The 24,472-nt window shown below is 52.2% G+C and overlaps 9 protein-coding genes across 9 annotated transcripts; 6 read left to right on the forward strand and 3 right to left on the reverse strand.

Moving 5' to 3' along the window:
• Positions 1 to 220: 220 nt before the first annotated feature.
• Positions 221 to 3,990, forward strand: BDV59DRAFT_209369 (2-oxoglutarate dehydrogenase family protein; the record flags this gene model as incomplete). The annotated part of the gene is made up of 4 exons (XM_073695382.1): positions 221 to 272; positions 642 to 742; positions 799 to 3,196; positions 3,254 to 3,990. The coding sequence occupies 4 exons, from the start codon at positions 221 to 223 to the stop codon at positions 3,757 to 3,759; spliced, it is 3,057 nt and encodes a 1,018-aa protein (XP_073545620.1). The 3' UTR covers positions 3,760 to 3,990.
• On the reverse strand, positions 3,743 to 6,722 carry BDV59DRAFT_183788 (putative IMP dehydrogenase). Its single transcript, XM_073690595.1, has 3 exons — positions 5,801 to 6,722; positions 5,436 to 5,744; positions 3,743 to 5,233 (listed from the first exon to the last, which is right to left on the reverse strand). Exons 1-3 carry the CDS (start codon positions 6,177 to 6,179, stop codon positions 4,092 to 4,094), a joined length of 1,830 nt encoding a protein of 609 aa, XP_073545621.1. The 5' UTR covers positions 6,180 to 6,722; the 3' UTR covers positions 3,743 to 4,091.
• Positions 6,723 to 7,000: 278 nt separating this feature from the next.
• On the forward strand, positions 7,001 to 8,215 carry BDV59DRAFT_204103 (oxidoreductase, short-chain dehydrogenase/reductase family; the record flags this gene model as incomplete). Its single annotated transcript, XM_073694377.1, has 7 exons — positions 7,001 to 7,071; positions 7,121 to 7,240; positions 7,305 to 7,505; positions 7,558 to 7,722; positions 7,783 to 7,926; positions 7,975 to 8,129; positions 8,178 to 8,215. 7 exons carry the CDS (start codon positions 7,001 to 7,003, stop codon positions 8,213 to 8,215), a joined length of 894 nt encoding a protein of 297 aa, XP_073545622.1.
• A 48-nt stretch (positions 8,216 to 8,263) lies between these two features.
• Positions 8,264 to 9,011, reverse strand: BDV59DRAFT_79168 (DUF952 domain-containing protein). Its single transcript, XM_073697109.1, has 2 exons — positions 8,500 to 9,011; positions 8,264 to 8,429 (listed from the first exon to the last, which is right to left on the reverse strand). Exons 1-2 carry the CDS (start codon positions 8,782 to 8,784, stop codon positions 8,313 to 8,315), a joined length of 402 nt encoding a protein of 133 aa, XP_073545623.1. The 5' UTR covers positions 8,785 to 9,011; the 3' UTR covers positions 8,264 to 8,312.
• An 830-nt stretch (positions 9,012 to 9,841) lies between these two features.
• BDV59DRAFT_183793 (putative Ras GTPase activating protein) lies at positions 9,842 to 15,780 on the forward strand. The gene is made up of 2 exons (XM_073690596.1): positions 9,842 to 14,176; positions 14,228 to 15,780. Exons 1-2 carry the CDS (start codon positions 10,213 to 10,215, stop codon positions 15,448 to 15,450), a joined length of 5,187 nt encoding a protein of 1,728 aa, XP_073545624.1. The 5' UTR covers positions 9,842 to 10,212; the 3' UTR covers positions 15,451 to 15,780.
• Positions 15,781 to 15,907: 127 nt separating this feature from the next.
• BDV59DRAFT_183796 (ENTH domain-containing protein) lies at positions 15,908 to 18,415 on the forward strand. Its single transcript, XM_073690597.1, has 5 exons — positions 15,908 to 16,067; positions 16,161 to 16,192; positions 16,302 to 16,381; positions 16,456 to 16,537; positions 16,600 to 18,415. The coding sequence occupies exons 1-5, from the start codon at positions 15,986 to 15,988 to the stop codon at positions 17,950 to 17,952; spliced, it is 1,629 nt and encodes a 542-aa protein (XP_073545625.1). The 5' UTR covers positions 15,908 to 15,985; the 3' UTR covers positions 17,953 to 18,415.
• A 181-nt stretch (positions 18,416 to 18,596) lies between these two features.
• On the forward strand, positions 18,597 to 19,943 carry BDV59DRAFT_183800 (uncharacterized protein). Its single transcript, XM_073690598.1, has 4 exons — positions 18,597 to 18,881; positions 18,941 to 18,990; positions 19,047 to 19,148; positions 19,222 to 19,943. Exons 1-4 carry the CDS (start codon positions 18,764 to 18,766, stop codon positions 19,774 to 19,776), a joined length of 825 nt encoding a protein of 274 aa, XP_073545626.1. The 5' UTR covers positions 18,597 to 18,763; the 3' UTR covers positions 19,777 to 19,943.
• Positions 19,944 to 20,029: 86 nt separating this feature from the next.
• On the forward strand, positions 20,030 to 21,717 carry BDV59DRAFT_79251 (serine protein kinase). The gene is made up of 5 exons (XM_073697110.1): positions 20,030 to 20,513; positions 20,577 to 20,893; positions 20,946 to 21,161; positions 21,225 to 21,355; positions 21,412 to 21,717. Exons 1-5 carry the CDS (start codon positions 20,344 to 20,346, stop codon positions 21,709 to 21,711), a joined length of 1,134 nt encoding a protein of 377 aa, XP_073545627.1. The 5' UTR covers positions 20,030 to 20,343; the 3' UTR covers positions 21,712 to 21,717.
• Positions 21,718 to 22,430: 713 nt separating this feature from the next.
• Positions 22,431 to 23,723, reverse strand: BDV59DRAFT_194783 (adaptor protein NBP2; the record flags this gene model as incomplete). The annotated part of the gene is made up of 1 exon (XM_073692452.1): positions 22,431 to 23,723. One exon carries the CDS (start codon positions 23,721 to 23,723, stop codon positions 22,431 to 22,433), a length of 1,293 nt encoding a protein of 430 aa, XP_073545628.1.
• Between the last annotated feature and the right edge of the window lie 749 nt (positions 23,724 to 24,472).

Below are 24,472 nucleotides of genomic sequence, written 5' to 3' on the forward strand. Positions count from 1 at the left end.
AAGACGCAGTGGAAGTTGTGATGGGGGTCGTTTTGCCTAGGCTTTCTTTACCCCGCGCTGCCCGCTTTAGGGTTTCTCCGCATGCCTACTTGGGTAACTTATCGGTAACTTATCTAAGAAAAAACTTATGATAATTATATATTTGTGCTGGAAGGTGAGGCGTTAAAGAACGAGTAATATATTTCTCTAGGATAGATTGCTGGTTTATAGAGCTGGCTCTATGACGATCTCTCCATGCTGTATTAACGCGACCCTGCCCCTAGGTCTACTCTGTAAGTGATATATAATCCGCTAGGAACACAGATCGGTCTTCTTACATGTCGCCTGATACCTACTGGCATAACTCCGATTTGCAGGATACTATCCGGATCACATCCGGCCTCATCTCTTTGGGGCATCGGCTACTCCAGCGGGTATACTCCGTAGGGACATAACAAACCCCTCATCCAACACCGGATAAAAATCCAAAAGAAACAATCTTTTAGTCATACCAAATGATATATCCCTCTTGATTGCTGCTGCATCGATCAACTACCAGGTCTCACATATCTTGGCTGGTGTAATTTATCAATATCTATGTGATCGTTAGGATTCAGCACAAGCCAAGTAGAAATCAACTATTATTATGCTCCATGTCAGAGCCTCGATTGTCGGCGCGTGTCGCCTCCCTCACATATATAGAAATCCAGGGACGACTTTTTCCTTTCGACGGCATCATGTCAGGTCGACCCTGCCAAGATTCGTATGATCTACCGATATTAAGATAGACAAAACCCGCTGATATGCTGTGACTTATAGGTCCATGCCGATAGCTTCTTGCCGGCATATTCGGCAAACTATATGGACGAAATGTACGCGGCATGGCAAAGCAATCCAGAATCAGTCCATGGTTCCTGGCAGGAATACTTCCGAAGCATAGAAGAGGGCCTGTTAGATACTTCGTTCCTCCACCCCCAACAAGGTCTAGCTTTTGGAACAGCACCAGTAAGACCATCTAGGACGCGGACTTCAAAGGTTCCAGTCAATCCACTTCCAGATACATCCAAGAAGCACGCAAATCTGCAACGTATGATTCGAGCTTACCGGGAGCTTGGTCATCTGAAAGCAAATACCAATCCCTTACAACTTCCGAACCGAAGGCCTCCTCCAGAGGAGTTATCCTCCGGCTTCTATGGCTTCACAGAAGATGACCTAGACCGGGAGTTCGAGCTCAGTCCGGAAGTATTGCCGCATTTTGCACCCATCAAACAATCCATGACCCTTCGTGAGATAATCCAGACCTGTGAAAGCATATACTGCGGGTCTATGGGTGCCGAGTATCATCACGTCGCAACCAGACAAGAGCGCGAGTGGATCCAGGAACGTATTGAATCCCCAGCACCGTACCAGTTTTCCGCCGAGGAGAAGAAGCGGATACTCGACCGAGTGGTGTGGGCCACGGCATTCGAAAAATTTATGAGTGCCAAGTTCCCCAACGCAAAGCGGTTCGGACTCGAGGGCGTCGAGAACCAGTTGCCGGCGCTCAAGGCCGTGATTGATGCCTGCGCAGACGACCATGGCGTCCGTAATATTGTCTTCCCCTGCTGTCATCGTGGAAAACTCAACGTGCTCAGCAACGTGGGCCGTAAGCCCAACGAACTCATATTCGCTGAGTTCTCACCCGAATCCACGTCGCGATATCCCATCCCCGGAGATGTGAAATACCACATGGGGTTGAACCACGAGCGCGAGACCCCGGCTGGGAACAAGGTCAACATCTCGATTTTACCCAATCCGTCTCATCTGGAGTCCCAGAACACGCTGGCACAGGGTATGGCCCGCGCGCTCCAGCAGCAGAACGGCGGAGATACAGCCTCTACATTGGTGTTCAACAGCCATACCGATGCGGCTTTCTCCGGACAGGGGGTCGTCTACGAGACGCTGGGATTGTCTGGGCTGAAATCATACGGAACGGGGGGAACCATCCATCTGCTCATCAACAACCAGATCGGGTTCACGACAGACGCCGAATCGGCCCGAACGTCGCCGTATGTCTCGGACATTGCAAAGAGTATCAACGCACCTGTTTTCCACGTCAATGCAGATGACGTCGAGGCTGTGGTTTTCCTCTGCAAACTGGCTGCGGCGTACCGTGCCAAGTTTGGCAAGGATTGCTGGATAGATATGATCTGTTATCGACGGCGGGGACATAACGAGATGGACCAACCTGCCTTCACACAGCCGTTGATGTATGAACAGATCGCGAAGAAGACTCCGCAGCTGGAACTATATGCCAACCAGCTCATGAGGGAGGGGGTCGTCACCCGCGAAGAGGCACAGCAGATGGAACAAGACGTGTGGAATAAGTTGACCGAAAGCTTCGAAAACAGCACCACACCGCAGCCATTCGAGAGAGAGTATCTCACTGAGCGATGGCGAGACATGATTTCGCCAGAAGAACTGGTTCACGAGGTGCTCCCAGCGCAGCCCACTGCCATCCCCCGAGACGTCGTCGATACTGTCGCCAGGAAACTAGGCATCCCCGACGAACCATTCACCGTGCACAAGAGTCTCAGGCGAGTTCTTCAGAAACGCCAGCAAAGCCTGAAAGAAGGACGCGAAATAGACTGGGCCACCGCTGAGGCTCTTGCAATGGGCAGTCTCTGCCTGGAAGGCCACCACGTCCGGGTCTCCGGACAGGACGTCGAACGCGGCACATTCTCACAACGCCACGCGGTGCTCCACGACCAGACGACTGGGACGACCTATACGCCGCTGGACGATCTGAGCCCAGATCAGGCGCGCTTCACGATCGGCAATTCGTCGCTGAGCGAATACGGCGTCATGGGCTTCGACTACGGGTATTCATGCATGTACCCGGACGCGCTGGTGATGTGGGAGGCGCAATTTGGCGATTTCGCCAACAACGCCCAATGCATTATCGACCAATTCATTTCATCCGGCGAAAGCAAGTGGTTACTGCGATCTGGGTTGGTCCTGTCTCTCCCGCATGGGTTTGATGGCCAGGGCCCGGAACACTCGTCGGCTCGTTTGGAGCGGTTCCTGCAGTTAAGCAGTGAGGATGGGCGTTTCTTCCCGTCCGAGGAGAAATTGCAGCGGCAGCATCAGGATGCGAATATGCAGATTGTTTGCATGACGACTCCAGCGAACTTGTTCCATGTGCTGCGACGACAGCTGCATCGCTCGTATCGGAAGCGTAAGTGATCGTTTCATCCATCCTTCTGGCTGAAGAAATACTAACGAGTCTGTCTAGCGTTGGTCATCTTCTTTTCCAAATCCCTCCTGCGTCACCCGACGGCCAAATCGAACATTGAAGACTTCACTGGGGAATCTAGATTCCATCCCTTTATCGCTGACCCTGCTGTTTCAAACCCCTCCGCCATCAAGAGGGTCATCTTCTGCACGGGACAGGTGTATATGGCCTTGACTGGCTATCGCGATGAGCATGGAATTACAGACACTGCCATCGTTCGAATTGAACAGCTGCATCCGTTCCCATGGGAAGAAGCCCGGGACAACCTCAACCAGTACACGAACGTCGAAGATGTAGTCTGGTGCCAGGAGGAATCACTGAACGATGGGGCCTGGTCGTTTGCTCGAACTCGGCTCGAGACGATATTCGACACGACATCGCAGCACAAGGGCCGTCGGCTCCGCTTTGCGGGACGTGAGGCGACTCCTAGTGTTGCAACTGGGTTCATGAAGGAACATCGAGCACAGGAGGCAGCGTTGCTGAAAGAGGCTTTTCAACAGTGTTAGGTGTATGTCGGCTTTGAGCTTAGAGACCTTCAGGTGAAGGTGCTGCATGAGCTTTCCGAATACTTTATAAGAAGTGATATTGAACATATTGACAATAAATGACTAATCATCGTTGAGCATTAATGTATTCCATTTATTTCAACAGGAAGCACAAATGCTATGCAGAGCAAACTATAAGAGCAAAACAGACGTCCTAACCACGATTGAACTCCTAAACCTCATGTCCAGACTTTTTATTTTCATACCAGCCACATATCGTCATCTCAACAGATCGTAGTAGCAAGGCTCATATAAAAGCGCAAATGGAGAAAAGAAAACGCACTTTTCAGCGTTTAGGCGTAGAGCTTCTTATCGTAGCTGTGGAGACCGTGGACGTTACCCTCGGCCATAGCGCTGGCGCTTCTCATTTCAAAGCGGACAAGACCGCTGTCGACCTTCTCGTGAAGTTCGTGGAGGCTCTTCACACCGATGTCCTGCAGGGAGTGCTGCACACCGGCAACGAGGTAAGGGATGAACTTGGTGACGGAACCACGGTCCAGGACGGAACCGGCCACACCCTGGGCGACCAGGACGCGGTCCTTCTCGGAGAAGTACCGGGCGGTACCAGCGTTGCTGGCCTTGGTGTCCTTGTTGCCAGCGCCGGCCTTCTTGTCCTCCATGGCGGCAATACTGCCCATACCACGGTAGGCCTTGACAAGCTGACCCTCGTTGCTGACGAAATACTCACCGGGAGACTCGGTGGTACCCGCGAGGATACCGCCCATCATGACGGTCGAGGCACCCATGGCAAGACCCTTGACGATATGGCCCACGTTCTGGACACCACCGTCGGCGATGCAAGGAACGCCGAAGCGGGCGGCGAAAGAAGAGACGCTGCGGACGGCCGCGGCCTGGGGACGACCAACAGCCATGACCTCCTGGGTGATACAGGCGCTACCGCTGCCCATGCCAATTCTCAGGCCATCGACACCGGCGGCAATCAGAGCTGCGGCCTGCTCCCGGGTGACAACGTTGCCACCGATCACGTCGACCTCGGGGTGGGTCTTCTTGACGTACTTGATCATTTCGATCTGGTACAAGCTGTTACCCTGGCTGCTGTCCAGGATGACAATGTCAAGACCAGCGTCAATCAAGAGCTGGAGTCTGACCTTGTCCTCCTCCCGGGTACCAATGGAAGCAGCGCAGATCAGCTGCTTGGACTGGGGAAGCTTGGAGGCCAGAGGGTAGTGAAGGTTCTTCATCAGATCGCTGCGGGAAAGGAGAGAGACGAGGTTACCGCCCTCATCGACGATGGGCAGCTTGCCCTTCTTCGAGGCACGGAGGACTTCATTGGCCTCGGCGAGGGTGGTACCAGCCGGGGCGGTAACGAGGTCGGTGGCCATGATGGCGGTGACCGGGTCCTCGAGGTTGGGGTGGAACTGGATGTCCCGGGTGGTAACCATACCGACGAGCTTCGAGCGGAGAGTGCCGTTTTCTGCAAGCAAATCCAGCATTAGAATCTGGTAAACAATGCATGGATGTAACGATGGGAAGAAAGCCAAAGAGCGGTCGAGATCAGATGTAATCCGTTTCTCTACAATGCAACTCTCGTTGCTCCAGTGGAACGAAAGTTATAATGAAAAAAGATGGGAATCATCACTGAAAGGGGTGGAGTGGGAGAAAAAGCGGTAGCTTACCAGTCACAGGGAAACCACCGAAACCCCACTTGGCCTTCAATTCCTTGGCCTCACCGACAGTAGCCTTAGGAGAAAGCACGACGGGGTCCAGAATGAAGCCGTTCTCGTACCTCTTGACCTTCCGCACCATCTCAGCCTGCTGCTGGGGAGAGCAGTTATGGTGGATGACACCCAGACCACCGAGAAGAGCCATATGAATGGCCATGTTGTGCTCGGTGACGGTGTCCATAGGGGAAGAGAGAAGAGGAGCCTTCAGGGAGACACGCTTGGTCACAGGGGTGTCCAGAGTGACGTCCGAGGCAGGGAAGCCTGTTTTCCTCTATGAGTGAAATGCCCCCAGACAAGGTAGACATGCTTCGGCTTACCGATGTAACCGGGAAGGATGAGGAAATCATTGTAGGTCAAAGCACCGTGCTTGTCCGAGTCCAGCAGGGTGTCAACATCCAGACCATCACCAGTCTTGTAGTCCTTCTCCAGGACCTCCAGGGCCTTGGTATGGTCCTGGATCTCAGCCTTCATGGCACGGCCGAGGGAATCACCGTTGGAGATCGGCATTGTGTGAAGAAAAGAGTGTCTATCGTAAAAAGACAGAAGGAGAAAATAATCAACAGATCGACGATAGAAACGTTCTGTTGATGGAGAAAGGGTTCCTTTCCCAAAGAAAAGAAAGAAGAAGAAAAAGAGAAAAAAGTTGGAGGAGAAAAAAATTGGCTTTTGAGGGCGAGTCGGAGAGCTGCCACTCATGCCGTTTTGGGATTAGCGGCTGTTGCAGAACGGGCTCCTGCCCTGCCGATTGGTCAGTAAACGAAAAACGGGGCAAGGCGGTGAGAGGAGGGGCTGTTGCTGAGTCAGTGTAGCAGATTTTTCACTTTTTATGGAGTAGAAATTCTCGAAATGTCAGATAGATTAGAAATGGGTCAGTCAGGGATTGGAAATCGATTGAGAGACTGCCGTTTCATACTGCTGATACGCTGGTAATACTATTCCAAGGTTCATTTAAATATCTGCATCTTGGCGCACGTTGAGTATTATGCGATGGACTGCTTCATGCAAGATTATCTGCAGCCAACACTAAACGGAAGGGGTTGCTTAGTCTATGAAGCAGTTACTTAATATCGGTGCTATCAATACCTTAAATAACCCATGGTACCTTTAATCGCCAAATTACTAAATCATATGACGCTGTTAATTAAAATATTGTACAATAGTGTCAAAACAAATGTTGTCGCAGTGCTACGGTGTAGCTCTTTGGGCCAGCAATGACATCTTGCCGTGCACGTAATAGACAACATAACCTAACCTAGGGCTCTGTAAAAGAACTTCTATGAACTAACAGTATTCGAGCCTACCGCGTTAACTTTCTAAACTTTCCTGTCCCTGAGCCTGCGCCTAACAATGGCGTTCAGGGTTATTGCACCATCATGACGCCACTGTGACAGCATGCAACAAGTCGTCGGTTTAAAAGCAATTCATCTTGTCATTGGCCTTATTGGAGCTTGCAGATCATTAATTACAGGGATCTACTCTATCCGATAATTCGATAATTAGTCTCGAAAATTGGCAACATGGCGTCTCAAATGGGCAAAGAGGGAACCTTTGAACGGCCCAAGGCTCCCCAAGCTCAAGAAAAACCAGGGTAGGCGCACACGTCCCCCCTTTACTGATATATGACTGAAAATATACAGGCTGGAAAAACACATGGCCCCTTCCAGTGAAGCCACCAAGCTGGAATCATCCGGGACCTTTGTCGAATATGTTGGCTCTGGTAAACTGAAGGATAAGAAGGTCCTCATCACCGGGGGAGAGTATGTACCCATCCTCGGGTTTTCAATCTACATAGCCAGAAGGACCCATACTGACAGCACATAGCTCCGGCATTGGTCGTTCAGTTGCTGCCTTGATGGCAAGAGAAGGCGCTGACATTACAATCACCCACTTGCCCGAGGAGAAAGACGATGCTGAACAGACCAAAAAGCTAGTTGAACAGGAGAAACGAACGTGTCATCTTATTTCTGTGGATTTGACAAAACATGAGAATTGCAAGAAAGCAATCGAGGAACATATTTCCAAGTAAGCCTTCCGCTTACCGTAAAGCACTACCTTCAACTGATTTCATTTTTAGATTCCAAAAGTTGAACGTCCTAGTGAATAATGCCTCCAAACAATATATGTGCAAAGATATCGCGCAGATCAATTTAGACCAGGTCGAGAACACGTTCCAAACGAATATCGTCCAAATGTTTGCCTTGACCAAATATGCTGTCCCCCATATGTCCAAAGGCGACTCGTAAGTGAAAGGCACCTGCATGTGACACTAGTGGTACCGATTTTGAACTGATGATTGTAGTATCATCAACACAACTTCGACGGTGGCATTCCGAGGGACTGCTGGGATGGTGGACTATTCAGCAAGTAAGGGAGCTATTGTTTCATTCACCAGATCTCTGGCGCAGCAGTTGAAGCCAGAGGGTATCCGAGTGAATGCTGTTGCGTAAGTAGGAAAATGGAGACAGGCGGAACAACACTGACTCAATTCCAGCCCTGGTCCCGTCTATACTCCTATACAAGTGGATACCCGGCAGGCTGAAGATATGGAAGATTTTGGGGCCAAATCGTCGATCGGACGACCTGGCGAGCCAAGTGAAGTTGCGACCAGTTTTGTCTTCCTGGCTAGCAAGGATGCTTCCTTGTTTTGTAGGTTTAGCACCCTGAGCCGACCTACTCTTTCTGACGACAATACAGATGGACAAGTGATGCACTGCTATCCTCTGGGGGATTGAAAATCAAAATTTAATGCAGGGAGAATGGATGGCGGAGTTATCAAAATGTATCAGAAATCGCTTAGAACAGTACATGAAAAACAAGGCCTCAGTTATCTTAGTATATGAGCCAAGGTTTCGATGCTGACAGAGCCTTATCCCACCCGTTGTCGTTGGACCATATGGCAATGCTTTCTACCTCGTCCTTTCCTAGTTTGAGACCGTTATATAGATGCTGTTTTTATTAATCCAGATTATTCCCAAGGAAGGCCCGATACAACATTAGAAATGGCGTAGTGACTTACAGGGAATAGACCTTCCTTTGGACGCGGCCCACATACATTACCCTCAGGGGACTCCCAGCGTATGTCATGGAGCACGCGTTCATAGGGAATGCGCAGGACGTAGACGAGGGGTTCATCCTTGAAAAACGATTTGAGAGTGTTTGGCACCTGGAATGCTGTGGAGAGATGGACAAAGCCAGATTTCTCGTCGATTTCACTGACGGGAAGATGATCGGGCAGCGGCTCCCGCACAGGAGAGGTGGAGGGGACGATCTTATAAACGTAAAGAGGCTCGATGTCGGTCATTTTCTATATGGAGATGATTTCTATATCGCGATCGGACTAGAAGCGGGAGAGGGCTTAAATAAGGTAGAGAAGAGCGAATCTGACCCGGCACCATCGATATCTTCCGCGGCATTAAAAGTGATATAGAGGAAGGTGGAGGACGATGTTCTTCCTAAAGAGGACTAGTGACACCGAATTACATAAACGGCATTGACATCCTCGAATCTCAAGGGCAACCGCGTTTGCAGAGCGCCGTGGTTGGCATTTGTGTTCCAGTCACCTGCCTCTTTAATCCAAAGTCTATGATCAGTAGCCCCAACGTAAAGAGAGTGATTGTGGCGGTATGACGGTGGATTGGCTGAATCTCGTCCCTGGTAGGCTGGTGCTGAAGAGGCCGTTGGGATGAGGTCATTATGAATGTCAAGGGGTGCTGGGTGGCGGTTTCTGTTGTTATATGAGTTATACCCCTACGCCGAACTACTCATTGTCGATTTACGGGACAACAATCCTCGTTGAGAGACGTTGGGAAAGTAAGCTACGTAGTTGGAATTTGAAGGCATGGTGAAGACGAGCATCCATGATGGTAGTTCATGTAGCTCTACAACTATACGGCAGGGGTTCCCAATTAACTGTCGGGTGCCTGTCACAGGCAAGAAACAGGATTCCCTTGAATCATGACAAGGCTTCTACGCACGTTCTGGATTTTTTCCGCCAGATCGTGGGAAATGGACCGACCGTGGGTCCATCTGGGATAGTCAACGGATCCGATCTGGGATGGACCCTCTACCAAGATTTGGTTTGCATATTGGGAATAATCCCTGCCGGTACGGGAGCACTACAGCTAGTTGCCTACCTACCCGTAGACGCAGTACGGCATCGTACGGAGTAAACTCCGTAAACATCCTCATGGAGATGATTAAACGGTGGCTGGAACGATCGTCATCACGGGATCCCAGCCATCTGTGGCGCAGGATCCTGATAGGCCGATAGAGCCCGCCATTCCCGATCGGGAGATTTGTTTGGGGCTGGGAGCGACTGTCGCTCTTTCCCCCGCCGCTCGTCTGCCGGATCTTCATCACCATCTTCAAGTCATCGCGCTCACTGCTCGCTTTCTTTTTCTTCATCCTCTTCATATCCTCTCTGCGCGACTCCCTCCCCTCGTGCTACGTTCTCGAATATCCGCCTTTCGACCACCTCTCTCGCCTTCATCCCCCCTGTGAGAGCGCATCCCTTGTTGCTATATCAACCTGATTCCCGTCCATCAATTCCTCCCGTTACCATAGGGCGATGCTCGCTCTCCCTTGAACCAGCATTCCATCCCAGTCACACACTTCCCTCCCACTTACTCAGCCGCCTCACTGCTTTCCAAGCAGTTATGCGGCCACTTGTTGCCCAGACTCTTCCAGCTCTCCCGGCCTTTACATTCCTGTACCCAGAATTGCACCAGTGATGTCAAGCCATCCAGCTTCCCTCCGACGTGCGCAGACCGATCTCCCGTCCCAAACATCCAGTCCGCTCCGTCATGGATCGACCGCTTCCACGGCCTCCTCCGTTTACACCGTGTCATCCAATTCCTTCGCCCCCAGCCGTACAAGCACCGTCTCCTCCACCGTCTCGATTGGATCCATGCCTAGCATTGGCCATAAGCGAGGGAAAAGCGAGTTGACTGCCATGGTCGCGGAGACCCTCCCTGGAGCCGGCGCGACAGAGTTGGGCCGCTCGTCCAACGCCGGAACGACATACGAGAGCGTCCGTCGTTCTCTGCGACCATTGTCGCAGGCCCCGAACGCGTCCCCCCCTCCCGCCAAACAATCCATCTATCGCCACACGCGTAGCCAAACAGCCGATAGTCCTCAGTACTGGAAGGAGAACCGACCACAGACGCCCGAGTCCCGCCCACTTCCCAACCCAGACAATGACTATGATGCGCAGACGCCACAAACCACTTCACCTTATCATTATTCCTCTTACGCCGCCTCCCCCCTGACACGATCCCCCACGAAATCGCATCATTCTCACAGTTTGTCCAACTCACATCAACCTCCCCTCACAACTTCCCTAACTGCGCCCGAGCTGGAGACGTTGAAAAAGTCGTCTACTGGCCACCTACGCACTCTATCCAAATTTGCTCAATCGGGAGAGACGGAGGAGTTTGCCCTCGATAGCCCATCCGTCGTGGGACTCCTGGGACGTCGACGATTGAAACGCGCCGATTCAGTTGCAGGTAAGAATAGCCCAGCCGTCGCGCGGAGGACCAACGCATCATCGTGGGCGGCTGGGAATTGGATGGACAAGCAACGCCAGTTCCTGCAAGCCTACGAATATCTATGTCATATCGGAGAAGCCAAGGAATGGATCGAAGAGGTGATCCAGAAACAAATTCCACCTATCGTCCAACTTGAAGAAGCCCTGCGAGATGGTGTGACCCTTGCGGAGGTGGTTCAAGCAATGTACCCTGACCGTCCTCTGCGAATCTTTCGCCATCCGAGACTCCAGTATCGACACTCGGATAACATCGCTTTGTTCTTCCGATTACTGGACGAAGTGGAGCTGCCGGAACTCTTTCGATTCGAACTGATTGATTTATATGAGAAGAAAAACCTCCCTAAAGTCATTCATTGCGTCCATGCTCTGTCGTGGTTATTGTTCAAAAAAGGACTTGTCGACTTCCGCATGGGAAACCTTGTTGGCCAACTCGAATTCGAACACCATGAGCTTGAGCAGACGCAAAAAGGCCTTGACAAAGCGGGAGTCAGTATGCCTAGTTTCTCTGGTATGGCTGCAAACTTCGGCGCGGAGCCGGAGCCGGAACCAGAACCAGAAGAGTCCGAAGAAGAACGAATCCACCGGGAGCTGTACGAGAATGAGGCTTCAATTAGCGATTTCCAGGCACAGATCAAAGGTGCCATGCTGAGACTCAAACTGGGCAATCTGATGAGCGACCTATGGGACTTCGAGCTTTTCTTGGTTGACCTGCAGTCGAGGCTACGTGGTGACTGGACCCGCCAGATAGTCCAATATCGTCTTGATATGCGCTCCTTTGCAGTTAACCTGCAAGCCATCAGCCGTGGCTTTATCGTTCGAACACGCCAGCGGGGTGACTTAGAGAACTGTGAGGCACAGAAATTTGATGTCCTGTTGTTGCAGAGTCTCATTAGGGGATCTAAGGCTAGGGCAGAGACAAACTACCTCAGACGTCGAGTGCGAAAGGAAGAGTCCGGAATCAAGAGAATACAGGCTGCCCTGAGAGGTGCTTTGCAACGCATAAAGGTTTCAGAGCAGTGGGAAGAAACCCGCGATGCAGAACTTGATGTCACTAATCTCCAGGCACTGATCCGGGGCGCATTTACACGGCAGCGAATGGGCATCCAGTATGAGGAAATTGACAGCGCTCAGTATCATGCCGAATTGCTGCAGGCGGCGATCCGGGGAATGATGGCCCGCAAGTCTATAGCCAATGTCCAAGCCTTGCTTACTCGAGAGGAGCCTTCAGTCGTGTTTGTCCAAGCTTCTGCGAGGGCTCTAGCAACAAGAAAGCAGCTATCAGGGCAAGAAAAGGCACTCCAAAAAACAGCAGAGGATTGTAAAATTCTGCAGGCTATAATCCGTGGCCGTTCTGTGAGGGCAAATGCCAAGTCTCTTTGTGAAGCCCTGCTCCAACATTCACCGGCATGGATCAGCCTTCAAAGCATCTTGCGAGCCAATGGCGTCAGATCATCCCTTGAATCTCAGCGGCAATCGCTGGCCAATGAAGGCGCCGCAATTTTGGATATGCAGTCCATGGCTCGCGGTGTCATCTTAAGGAGACGCCTGGAGCGTGACGCAGAAGCGCTACAGGGGCAAGAGCTTGCTATTATTGACCTCCAGGCTCTTGCTCGGGCTGCAATCTTGCGGATTGAAGTCGGTGGTATACTTGAGCAACTTGACGACTGTGACGAGGAGATTAGCATCCTGCAAGCCCAAATCAGAGCGATGCTTGTTCGCGTCGAAGTTGGACAGACCCTGGCCGATCTTGCAGCTGAGGAAGACGTTATCATGGACTTCCAGTCTCGCATCCGCGGACACGTTGTACGATCGAAGTTTGAGGAGCGACGCCAATACTACCGCGAGAACATGGAGAAGGTGGTCAAAGCTCAAAGCTTTGTCCGGGGCAGAATCCAAGGCCAAGCATACAAGAGCCTTACCAGCGGAAAAAACCCACCTGTTGGTACAGTCAAGGGGTTCGTGCATCTTCTGAACGATAGCGAATTCGATTTCGACGAGGAAGTCGAGTTCGAACGAACCAGAAAGTTAGTCGTTCAGCAGGTTCGCCAAAATGAACTTGCGGAGCAGTATATCAGTCAGCTGGACATTAAGATTGCTCTTTTGGTCAAGAACAAGATTACCCTGGACGAAGTTGTTAAGCATCAAAAGCACTTTGGTGGGCATGTTGGGAGTCTGCTCCCCAACCGAGAAATCTCGTCCAAAGATCCTTTCGATCTCAAGGCTTTGAACAAAACATCACGGAGAAAGCTTGAGCAATATCAGGTTTTCTTTTTCCTCCTCCAAACACAATCACATTATCTAGCGAAGCTATTCAAGCGGCTCAGGGAGCTCAACACCCCGGAGAAGGAATATGAGAGAATCCGACATCTGATGATGGGTCTTTTTGGCTACTCTCAAAAGAGACGTGAGGAGTACTACCTTGTCAAGCTTTTGGCTCGGTCTGCCCGGGAGGAGGTCCAGAGCTTCGATACACTTCATGAGTACTTGCGCTGCAATTCTTTCTGGAACAAGCTCTTTGCGTCATACATCAAATCGCCCCGGGACCGGAAATTCATGCGTGATGTCCTGGGACCGCTTGTGCGTGAGAACATCATTGACAATCCGGAGTTGGACCTTGAAAGCGATCCGATTCAGATCTACCGCTCGGCCATTAACAACGAAGAGCTTCGGACGGGTAGGAGAAGCCGTCGTCGGCCCGATATCCCGCGCGAAGAAGCAATCAGGGACCCCGAAACGAGAGCCACGTTTATTCAGAACCTACAGGAACTTCGTGATATCGCCGATCAATTCTTTACCGCGTTCGAGGATGTTCTCTATCGAATGCCGTTTGGGATCCGGTACATTGGAAAGGAAATGTACGAGAGCCTTCTCTCGCGGTTTTCTAATGAAGATCCTGGCTTCATCCTCCAAACGGCAGGACATTGGTTGTGGAGAAATTATTTCCAGCCTGCTTTAATGGAGCCAGAGAAGTACGGTGTTGTTGATCGGGCAATGACACAAGAACAGAAGCGAAACTTGGGCGAAATCGCAAAGGTGGTGGCTCAGGTGGCGTCTGGGCGGCTGTTTGGTGCCGAAAACGTTTATCTCCAGCCTCTGAACGCCTATATTGGAGAGTCAATCCAACGCTTGGGCCGTATCTGGGGTGACTGTGAGTATTTTCCTTTTTCGATGGTCCCCTATCAAAGCTAACGTATTTCAGTGGTGTCTGTGCAAGACGCGGAGGAGTATTTCGATATCGATGAGTTCAACGATCTCTACGCCAAAACTAAGCCTACCTTATACATTAAGATGTCGGATATCTTCTCTATCCATCAGCTTGTGGCTAGCGAGATTCATTACATATGTCCGAACCCCGACGACATTCTGAAAGAAATCATCCGTGATCTTGGAAATGTCAAATCCAACGAGAATGAATTGATGAGTGTCAACTCTTCTGAAATTAACCTCACTCTGGTTCCTAAGCTTGCACAGGTGGAAGGTAGGAATTGTCTACTGTCTGTGACCTTATGGCAGAAGCTGACAAGACGAATAGATCCGGAGGCCAACGTGAAAGCATTGTTCATGGAAACGAAACGATGTGTCCTTTATATCATTCGAGTCCAATCAGGAGCTAACTTGATGGAGATCATGGTGAAGCCTCCGACGGAGGAAGATGACGAGAAGTGGATGACACTCGTCCGAGACGAGCTGAGTGCCAATAACACACGACACAGCGCATATTCCGAGGCCAATACACTGGTTGATATTGCATCCATGAGCTACACAGAGCTCAAGCAAACTGCGCTGGAGAATATCTTGCAACTCGAGCAGACGGGCAAGATCCGTCGAGACAACCATTACCAGGACCTGCTGAACGCCATAGCCATTGATATCCGAACGAAACATCGCCGCAGGATCCAACGGGAGCGAGAATTGGAAAGCGCACGACTGACCCTGACTCGACTAAACGACCAGGCTAGCTGGCTGGAACAGCAGCTCAAAACATACAACGACTATATCGAACAGGCCATGATCACGCTACAGAACAAGAAAGGAAAGAAGCGATTCCTAATGCCGTTCACGAAACAGTGGGACCACCAGCGCGAGCTCCAGAAGTCTGGAAAAGTGTTCAAGTTCGGATCCTACAAGTATTCTGCGCGCAACCTGGCAGATAAGGGTGTCTTGGTCCACTGGAAGGGCTACACGGAACGTCAATGGGACCGAGTTGATTTGACCATCTCAAGCAATGAAGTCGGTGTCTTCACTATTGACGGCAGCAGTGGGCCGATGATGGTCCCTGGCGCAAATGCGCAGGTCCCGTTGGATGATCTCCTCCAGGCGCAGTTCAATAACATGCAATTCCTGGACTTCTTCGACGGAAACTTACGAGTCAACGTCAACCTTTTCTTGCATTTAATTATGAGGAAGTTCTATAACGAGTGATGCTGGGAAGGATCAAGGGGTTCTCTGCTTACTTCTCGTCACATCTTTCTTTTTATTACCATGTCCCTTCTTTGATTTGACATCTTCTCTCTTCCCATGATATCCCTTTGAGTTAATTATCTGTCGGGCATGAGACCAAAAGTACATCCACCATGAGGAATGAATCGCTCATGTGGGATCGATGCATGGAGAGTGTTCACTTTGTCGGTTTATTGCGGATTTTTTCCTGTCTGGCAGCAGTTTCCTTCTTTACCTCTTTTAGTTTCTTCTCTGTGACGAAGTTTAGATGAGCCTCTGTATGTATGTATGAATCGAACATGATTATTACCTTATTAGCCTTCCGAGTATTTTAGCTGTTGATGATGAACGTCATGGACAGTCAGGGGCAGCCACGTGACTGTTGGGCCCAAACGGCCAGCTGGAGCAGCCGGACGGACTTCGATCTCCCGCCTCTCTCCGTCACCTCTTGTCCTGTGTCCTTTCGTGTCTCTGCCCCTCTCTCAATTGGCATTGCGTTGTGATCCCTTTCCTCGCCATGGACTTCAACAATCTCAAGGATCAGGTCAGCAACCTGACTCTGTATGACCTCAAAGCGGGTGTCCGCAAGGTCCAGAATGGTGAGTTCTGACGCCGACTATATCACCACCCCCCCTTGACCTCTGGAGAGGCCGATTGCATGCGCTGATGGACTCTTGTACTGACGAAGCCAGCGGTCATGAATTATACGGAGATGGAATCCAAGGTCCGTACCACCATTCTGTCACTGCCGTCCTTTGATTGTTTTTCCCCTAGCATAGAGCACAATGCCGATCGCTCCGGTTTTTGGATGCGATGTCGCTGACGTTCTCCAGGTTCGAGAGGCCACAAACAATGAACCTTGGGGTGCCTCGACGACACTGATGCAAGAGATTGCCAATGGAACTCACAGCTAGTGAGTAACTGCCTCCCGTTCCCCCGTCGCATACCTCGACGAATCAGTCCCCTGACATGCCTTGCGCGATCTAGTCAACTGCTCAACGAAATTATGCCTATGATCTACAGACGATTCACGGACAAGTCTGCCGAGGAGTGGCGACAGATTTACAAGGTGCGATGTGTTGGAGCTGTCTATGCCGTGATGTATCACTAACACCTGGTCGCCACCTGCAGAGTCTCCAACTTTTGGAATTTCTCGTGAAGAACGGTTCTGAACGTGTAGTCGACGACGCCCGATCCCACATGTCGCTCCTCCGAATGCTCCGCCAATTCCACTACATCGACCAGAATGGAAAGGACCAGGGTATCAACGTGCGCAACCGGTCGTCGGAACTGGTCAAGCTACTCGGGGATGTCGACATGATCCGCGCCGAGCGCAAGAAGGCGCGCGCTAACCGTAACAAGTTCGGAGGGTTCGAAGGTGGATCGCACATCGGTGGAGGTATGTCGAGCGGCCGGTACGGAGGCTTCGGCAGCGATAGCATGTCGTTTGGAGGATACAGCGGGGGTGTGTTCGGCGACGGAGGCGGCTTCGGAGGGGCTCCCAGCGATTTCCAAGACTCCGGTCGTCGGAACAACCGGTTCGATGAGTATGACGAATATGACGAGGCTGATGCGAGCCCTCCTCGCCGAGGCGCCAGCCCTCCGCGCGCACGACGCGAGACCAAGCCGGAGCCCCCGAAGGCGCCTGAACCCGACCTGTTCGACTTCGGCGAGGAAGAAACTGTTACCACTAGCTCAACTGCCGCCGGTAAGAAACCTGCCGGTGGTAGCAACGGCTTGGATATTCTCGACTCCGCGCCGGCTGGTGCCGCCGATGACGATGATTTCGATGACTTCCAGTCCGCGACTCCCGCGCCGGCGCCCGCATCGTCAAACCAGTTTGCCATTCCCCCGCCCGCGTCTACTGTGAGCACAACCTCGAGCACACAGTTCGCTGCGCCGAAGCCCGTGTCCGGTACCCAAGGATCGAATCTCAATGGGCTGGTTGGATTCACCTCCATGACGCCGACCCCGTCGTCGAGCGGTGTGGCCTCCCCTACTCTTTCCCAGAGCTCTATGATGGCTCCCCAGCAACAACAGAAACCTGCTCAGCCTAAACCCACTGGTTTCCAGGCGGCTACCCCCAACTACTTCACCTCGGTCCCCGTGGGTAGCGCTCAGCCCCCAGCGAGCGGTGCGTCGAACCATCGGCCCAGCATGCCATCTACCTCCTCATTCACATCCGCCACCACGACCTCGTCTGCGGGCACAAAGCCTGCCGCGGCTAAACCGTCCGGTGATGCCTTCGGATCCCTGTGGTCGTCTGCCAGTGCCAGCGCCGGGCTGCAAAAGTCATCCTCGAATGCCAGTAAAGGACCTAACTTGGCGAGTATGGCCAAGGAAAAAGCCAGCGCAGGCATTTGGGGTGCCCCTGCTACCTCCAGCTTTACGTCCGCCTCTCCATCCCCGTCATTGGGCCAGAGCAGTGCATCTCAGCAAGGGGCCAAGACAGGAAGTTCGGGACTTGATGACTTGCTGGGTTAGTCGTTTGGTTTCGATATGACGCCTTTCACTTCTTTTCTTTCCCCCTTAGCTATTTGACCTCTTACTACTGATCTGTTTTATTTACCCCTTTTTGTGTTCTATCTGTGGGCGACTGCTTACGTCTCCCGTTGCTTTTTTCCTTCGTCGTAAGCCCGGCCTCTTATTGCTGTTCCTTTTGGTGTATATCTCGAAGGGTCGGGGAATCTAGAGCCCTAGACTTCTTTAGCTGTTTCCATTTGCATTGGTGTCGTGGGCATGGAAAATAATGAATTTGAGCTGGCGTTCCCATAGGATCTGTTTCTGGACATGCCTAGATCTTGGGTCTTGGCCGCGCGAGAGTAAAATACCTTTGATTGAATCATGTAGGACCCATCGATCTAGGGTTAGAAGCACGGATACCGGCAGACGATGGCTCGCGCAGATACGAGTGGTTAAAAGAATGCGAGCCAGCAGTCAATCCGTCCCCAGAAGGCAGTCTGACACCGCGGGCTCGTATTCCCCTAGCGTGCCGAGGTCGATCACCTCCGTCCAGGGCAAAGTGTCCTCGCAATGCGTCATTAAGTTTTTCCATGGCGTCTTGGGTGGGTGGGCTGAGGCGCACCAGTGTTGGGGGGCCCTGCAGGGCGTCGATCGCTATCGTCTATCATATATCGTTTTTGCCCGCCCCAGTGATGAACGGCTGCATCGTGCACATGTTTGTTGGTGCTCTAGGGGTCGTCTCCCCGGCACGTTGATACTGTCTGTTTAAGTGTCGGCCGGCTCTCTACACCGGATATATATACGCGAACTGCGGTCAATAAACTGACACGACATGTTTTCTGGATTCGATGATACGAGCTCCCTTCTCGTCCGTCAGTCGGGGAGTGATAGCGTCTACGGCAAGTGTTGGGGAGGAATAGGCCAGGGGGAATGCTTTCCTGCGGACCGATGTATGTATATTGATGCCATCACGCTTCTATTGCGTTGATGGCTGGCTAATGAGCTCCAGGTCAGGGCCTCCTCTACGTCAACCAATGCACCGACAGCTCCAACCATGTGGTATGCCTTAATCGTCTACACGCGCATGTACTCATGTATATAACTCTTCGTCGCAGTGCTGTCTGCACCGTGAATGCACCGTACCCCAAGGCACAGGCTGGTGCAAAGACAACTCTAACCAGACCTGTGACGATGGAATATTCGTGTCTGGGACCGGGGTAAGTTCACCCTCCCTCCCTTCTACATGACTGATATGTCCAACCCCCTGCTGAACCAGAACGTCCCTACCAGCCCCCCTGGCCCTGCCCCGGCGGAAACTCCATCCTATGCTGCGTCAAGTATGCCGATATGAACAACGGCACCTCGACCTCGACCTCGACCGGCGGCCCTCCCTCGTCAACGGCCGCGACCTCCACCCCTATCCAACACGACCGATCCAGCACTGGGCTCGCCCCCTCCCAGATCGGCGGGATAGTCGGCGGTGTCGTCGGATTCGTCGTCGTTGTGGTGGCTTTGGCGGCTGGGTGGTTTCTTTGGCGGCGGCGACGGCGAGGACGGGGGACTCCGTCCGAGCAGCTGCATGACGGGGAAGGTGAGTCGGGTGGTTCTGCCGTTGCGACAGTGGGTGAGAAGAAAGAGGATGTTGGCGGTGGAGGTGACAAAGGCGGTGATCCCCCGCTCCTGGACGGACACATGCGACAGGAGATGGACGCCCAGGGGCGGGCAGCACTGCATGAGATGGACACCAACGCTGGGGACCCGGATGCGAAGGGGGTGGTTCACCGCGGCGGCGTCGCGGAGTTGCCGGCGGAGATGCGCTTGGCAGAGTTACCTGGGCGAAGATGATGGATGTTCTGTGTATATACGCTGTTATTATGGTTGTTCAGGATTTATCGTACCGGTTTGGGTGAACTATATAGATCTATGCGCTATGATGATATGGAATAATGGTCTACCCAGGATCCTTACCAGAACGCAGAGCCTCGTGTCTCCTATTTGCCTTTCTGGTAAATCTAGGCATCTATCAAGACGTTCCTTGCTGTTCCTCGCGAATTCCCTGGGTTGTCACAGGTCATGACTTATTATTGACTTGCCCGCATGATAATGCCCAACGGCTTCTTGTTTTTGATAGACCTCGTCTAGCCCGCGCATCACATTTTAGCTCTGCCAAAGACACACCATATTCGCGAAAATCTCACACTAGCTATATGCTTCCGCCAAACGAACCTTTTTTTTTTTATTCTGGACGAATATAATGTTCTGGCTGGGAGTAGGTCACATGACTTCACGATGTCTTTTTCCGCACTCGAATGTGCCCAGGGTATCCATCTCTATCTCCTTATCAGGTTACTGTTAGTCTGAGATAGAGCAACAAGTGCACGTCGACCTGTTCACCCTTTTCTAGTCTACAAAATGCGCCGCTTTGAAAGGATTTACGACGTGGTAGAGCCCGTTGAAGAGTATCGCCCCGGAGGTTATCATCCAGTGCACCTTCACGACGTATTTCACCAAAAATATGAGGTCATTGGGAAGCTAGCCTTTGGCCAATATTCGACTGTATGGCTAGCAAAGGACCAGCAGTTGTGAGTGTCTCCCTGTGGAGTGAAGCACTGTGATGAAAATAACAGGCTGGTGATACTTCAAAGGGGCTTGCAACAGGTCGTGCTGAAGGTACTAAAAGGAGAAGCATCCAGAGACAACAGAGAGCTGTCTATCCTACTTGCCCTGTCAGATTCTGGTATGGACCACCATGGAAAGAAACATGTAATTGAACTACTCGACCATTTCTATCATACAGGCCCGAATGGAACCCACTTGTGTCTGGTTCTCCCGGTAATGATATCCGATGGGGGAGCTATGACAACCACTGGGAATCCGCACGAAGCAGGATATGTGCAGGCTGTTTCTCGTCAGCTCTTGCTGGGCCTCGACTTTCTTCATCAGTTAGGCATCGTCCATTGTGGTACGTCGGTCCCTTCAGGCGGTGTAAGCAGCTGTCTGATGGCTTGATGCAGATCTCCAACCTGCAAACGTTCTGGTTTCAGCTGCCGGGATAACAAACATGGAGGAACTCTTAAATCCTCCCGAGTTCAGTCCCGTCAAGTGGCTGAAAGGGATGATCGAAGATCAGAGCGCCCCCAAATATTTGGTGCCTACGCAAAGGCGCCGGGGCCAGTTGGACAATGTACATTTCTCGACGTTGGAGGTTAAAATTGGAGATTTGGGCGGAGGTGAGATTGGACTATTCGCATGTGCTAACTGATTGAGGTTGTTAACTTCACGTATATTATCAGCTCAATGGATTCGGCACTGTGACCAGGAACCAGTAACACCACTAGCCTTGCGTGCACCCGAATTGATACAACAACGTCCCGCGGACACTGCCATAGATACTACCATAGATATCTGGACCTTGGGTTGTTTGGTATGCTAAACCGCTCCATTGAAAATTCAGTTTTACATTCTGATTCTCCCCTGAAGCTATTTGAATTGGCAACGAATGAGCCACTGTTCCCTCTGGATATTTTTGGTCTTACAAGAGAGGAGATAGATGACGATCACCACTGCCTTATTGACCAAAGAGTCGGTTCCAATAGCCAGAGGGATGATGAGAACTTCACGGAATACCTGAGAGAGAGGTTACCGGATAACTTCGGTGCGGGAAATGTGGAAAGCTTCGCATCGTGCCTTTCTCTTATGTTACAAAATGTCCCTCACAAACGACTGCCGGCAAGAGAGTTACTTCAAACCCCGTTCATGTTTGATGAAAGCCATTATTGAACTATTTGTCAATTACGCAAGCCTACCGGAGTTGTAGTCTTCCAGCTTTGGCTGCCTAAAGATAGGGGTAGCATTGGGCTGGGTTTCACAGCCATGCCTGTTAGTCTCTCTTACGTTCTTGATGAAGCAGCTAAAGGAACGTTGTCGGTACGAAGTGGGGACGATTATTCGTGTTGAGGCAGGAAGGGGGCGCTCGGGATGTCTTGCACGTTGGAAATTTCTATCCGATGCCAGTTGCTGTACAGGTTGATTCATTGGGTGAATCTAATGCATTATGCGACGCCGACGCTGAAGTACTCAAAAACAACACACATGTAGTTATTTACAACCCATTCGATTGTCCATCGTCATGAACAAGACCGATGTCGCCCTCCTCTCATTGTTGTCGGCGGCGGCTCCGAGCTAGCACGCGGTGCTAACGAGACACTGCCACTCCGGCCGTCCGTCCTCTTCCTGCGGGGCCAGGACGGTCGTCATGAATTCTATCATACTTATGTATTGTGTGGATGCATGAATGCAAAACTCCTTCCGACGGAAGTCCCATCGTTATGTAATATAGGGTTGAAGTTCCGGCCTGGGAACTAGAACTGGCGGGGAAATAGAGAAATAGGAAGTATAAAAAGAAAGAAAAAAAAAAGGGACAGAAATAGATGTTATGTTTGCGCACGAATGTTGCATCTTCCCTCGTACTCCGTACGAGCTCGACGACGCAAAGAATCTCATGTCGTGGCTGCGGTGTTGGCATGGCCGCTGCTAGGTTGGTTCTCTGAAGGCTTCTCCGCCACAGGCGTATCTCTCTTGTCCGCACTTTCTTCGCCGTGTTCGATCGCCCCGTTGGAGACATGGGCTGGTTCGGCGGTGTCGTGCTCCTGTGTCGGGGTGACTGCCTGTTGGGAGTCGGTCGAATCAGGACTGATCTGATCTGCATCACCACCGTTCAGCGACGTCAACCCCCCCTCGATATCACGAAGGAGTCGGACGAACTCTTCCGGCACAAGGCCACTTTCACCCGTGCGCGGGTCCTCGGCAACTAACCAGCCTTGACCGTGTCGGTAGGAGACAAAGATTACCTGGCCCTCAGTCAAGGGCAGCTCATTCTCATGCTCTCTTGTGAAATCGAAAAGCGCGACAGCCTTGCCGTGCATCTCTTCGTCCGGACATCCTACCGCGAACTGGAAGTCGCGCGAGTACCGATTACCAGCGTAGTCGTCCTCGGAATCGAAGCCCGTCTCGTGTTCGTAACCCTGATAGCTGCCGTACGAGCCCATGTGCGAGTATCGGCTTTCGTTGGCAGGGTACGTGACGTACTCGCCGCCCGGTCCATCGTCTGCGGCGTCGTCATCGTTCACGTAGTAGGTCTCGCTACCATCCATGTTCGTGCCCACGAATGTCCCGCGGTCGTCCCCCGCGTAATCCAGTGTGTCGTGGCGACCGCCAGGGCTTCGACCACGGCGCCCGTTCAGATCAGTCCCGGTAGACTTCATTTTCCGGTGACGGGGAGTAGAAAAGACGGGGCTGTGGAGATCTTCATCCTCGCTGTACGGGGGACCATCGCCGAAAGACATCGCAGGGAGTTGTTGGTGGCCATAGCTGTGGTCCGTGCTCCACGGCCCGGTAGACCACTGGCCACGCGAGGCGTCCCACGGCGCCGGAGGATCCGACAGACGTCGTTGCTCACTCGCCGGGGTGGACACCCCGGAGGCACGCGGGGGCAGCGGGCCGTAGTGGAGAGGATGGATGGGTGGATAGGCGAAATCCCGGACGAGCGCGTATGGCAGGCTGGAGTGGAAGATGGGGAAGACATGGGATCCGGGACGCGACCGATTCTGGGAGATGAAAGACACATTGGAATGGGTGGAGAGACGGTCTTTCGCGTAGGAGGAGGACCTTCCCCGGCTTTGTCGCCTCACGTCGGCGTTCGTAACAATCGGAGGAAGTGCCGTTGTGTCGGGCGCGGAGACGTTTTGCTGGGACGACGGCGGCGGGGATGTGGTGGTGGTTGTGGAAGCCATGGTTGCGTTCATCGACCGCTCTCTAGGAAGAGAACGCAGGAGAGGAGATGCGAAAATCGGGAGAGGGTTATGATCGGGATCCAACGCGGTTACACCTAGTTTGGCATCGCGATCGTTCAGCCACAACGCCCCTCGGTGTGCTCTGCAGAACGTTTGATCTTGGTGCCCCCCGACAGGTCCCAGTAATGATCGACAAGCAAAGGGGTGCGACTGTAGGAACAGAGGGAGGGAGTCACCCCGGGTGGGAGGGGTACACTAGGCGACTCCTTGCGTGGAAGCACGGCTGGGGCTGGGGACGATAGGGTTCGGTGGTCGGAGGGGGGTTTGGTTGATGCCACCCAGGGACCCGGGATCGAAAGGGACACAAATTGAAGGTAGAGGCCGGCAAGCGAGATGAAGGCCAGTCAATTGCAGGTATAATTGACGATGCAGACGATTGGGTGCAGAGGAGGGGTTGGTGCAGGGTCGGTCGGTATGTGCGAGGGAGACACTCAAGGAGAGCTCCGAACGAGATGGTGGCCAATAATCGGAGGGGTCGGATTGTCCCGCGCGCTTGACGGTTCGAGTCGATCGAATAAATCGAGGGAGAGAAAAGACGGCTATGCAAATGTAAACCAGGGGTTCTAAATATAGCAGCGGAAGTCGAGCGCCACCAGCGAGATGGAGATGGAGAAGAAAGGCACAAGGCAAACAACGACAATGCGTTTGGGAGGGGAAAACTGGGTAGACCAGGGTGGAGAGGAGAGCGA

This window comes from Aspergillus ambiguus, assembly GCF_047715705.1.
Source record: "Aspergillus ambiguus strain CBS 117.58 unplaced genomic scaffold BDV59scaffold_29, whole genome shotgun sequence".
NCBI classification, from domain to species: Eukaryota; Fungi; Ascomycota; class Eurotiomycetes; order Eurotiales; family Aspergillaceae; genus Aspergillus; species Aspergillus ambiguus.

Coding starts and splice junctions, on each gene's coding strand:
- BDV59DRAFT_79251 (XM_073697110.1), top strand. CDS start 20,344: ATGCGCCGCTTTGAAAGGATTTACGACGTGGTAGAGCCCGTTGAAGAG. Junction 20,514..20,576: donor CTAGCAAAGGACCAGCAGTT/GTGAGTGTCTCC, acceptor GATACTTCAAAG/GGGCTTGCAACAGGTCGTGC. Junction 21,162..21,224: donor AATTGGAGATTTGGGCGGAG/GTGAGATTGGAC, acceptor GTATATTATCAG/CTCAATGGATTCGGCACTGT.
- BDV59DRAFT_183793 (XM_073690596.1), top strand. CDS start 10,213: ATGTCAAGCCATCCAGCTTCCCTCCGACGTGCGCAGACCGATCTCCCG. Junction 14,177..14,227: donor GGGCCGTATCTGGGGTGACT/GTGAGTATTTTC, acceptor AACGTATTTCAG/TGGTGTCTGTGCAAGACGCG.
- BDV59DRAFT_183800 (XM_073690598.1), top strand. CDS start 18,764: ATGTTTTCTGGATTCGATGATACGAGCTCCCTTCTCGTCCGTCAGTCG. Junction 18,882..18,940: donor ATGCTTTCCTGCGGACCGAT/GTATGTATATTG, acceptor AATGAGCTCCAG/GTCAGGGCCTCCTCTACGTC. Junction 18,991..19,046: donor CCGACAGCTCCAACCATGTG/GTATGCCTTAAT, acceptor TCTTCGTCGCAG/TGCTGTCTGCACCGTGAATG.
- BDV59DRAFT_79168 (XM_073697109.1), bottom strand. CDS start 8,784: ATGACCGACATCGAGCCTCTTTACGTTTATAAGATCGTCCCCTCCACC. Junction 8,430..8,499: donor CAAAGGAAGGTCTATTCCCT/GTAAGTCACTAC, acceptor TAATAAAAACAG/CATCTATATAACGGTCTCAA.
- BDV59DRAFT_183796 (XM_073690597.1), top strand. CDS start 15,986: ATGGACTTCAACAATCTCAAGGATCAGGTCAGCAACCTGACTCTGTAT. Junction 16,382..16,455: donor GCCAATGGAACTCACAGCTA/GTGAGTAACTGC, acceptor TGCGCGATCTAG/TCAACTGCTCAACGAAATTA. Junction 16,538..16,599: donor AGTGGCGACAGATTTACAAG/GTGCGATGTGTT, acceptor CGCCACCTGCAG/AGTCTCCAACTTTTGGAATT.
- BDV59DRAFT_183788 (XM_073690595.1), bottom strand. CDS start 6,179: ATGAGTGGCAGCTCTCCGACTCGCCCTCAAAAGCCAATTTTTTTCTCC. Junction 5,745..5,800: donor CATCCTTCCCGGTTACATCG/GTAAGCCGAAGC, acceptor AGAGGAAAACAG/GCTTCCCTGCCTCGGACGTC. Junction 5,234..5,435: donor CGGTGGTTTCCCTGTGACTG/GTAAGCTACCGC, acceptor ATTTGCTTGCAG/AAAACGGCACTCTCCGCTCG.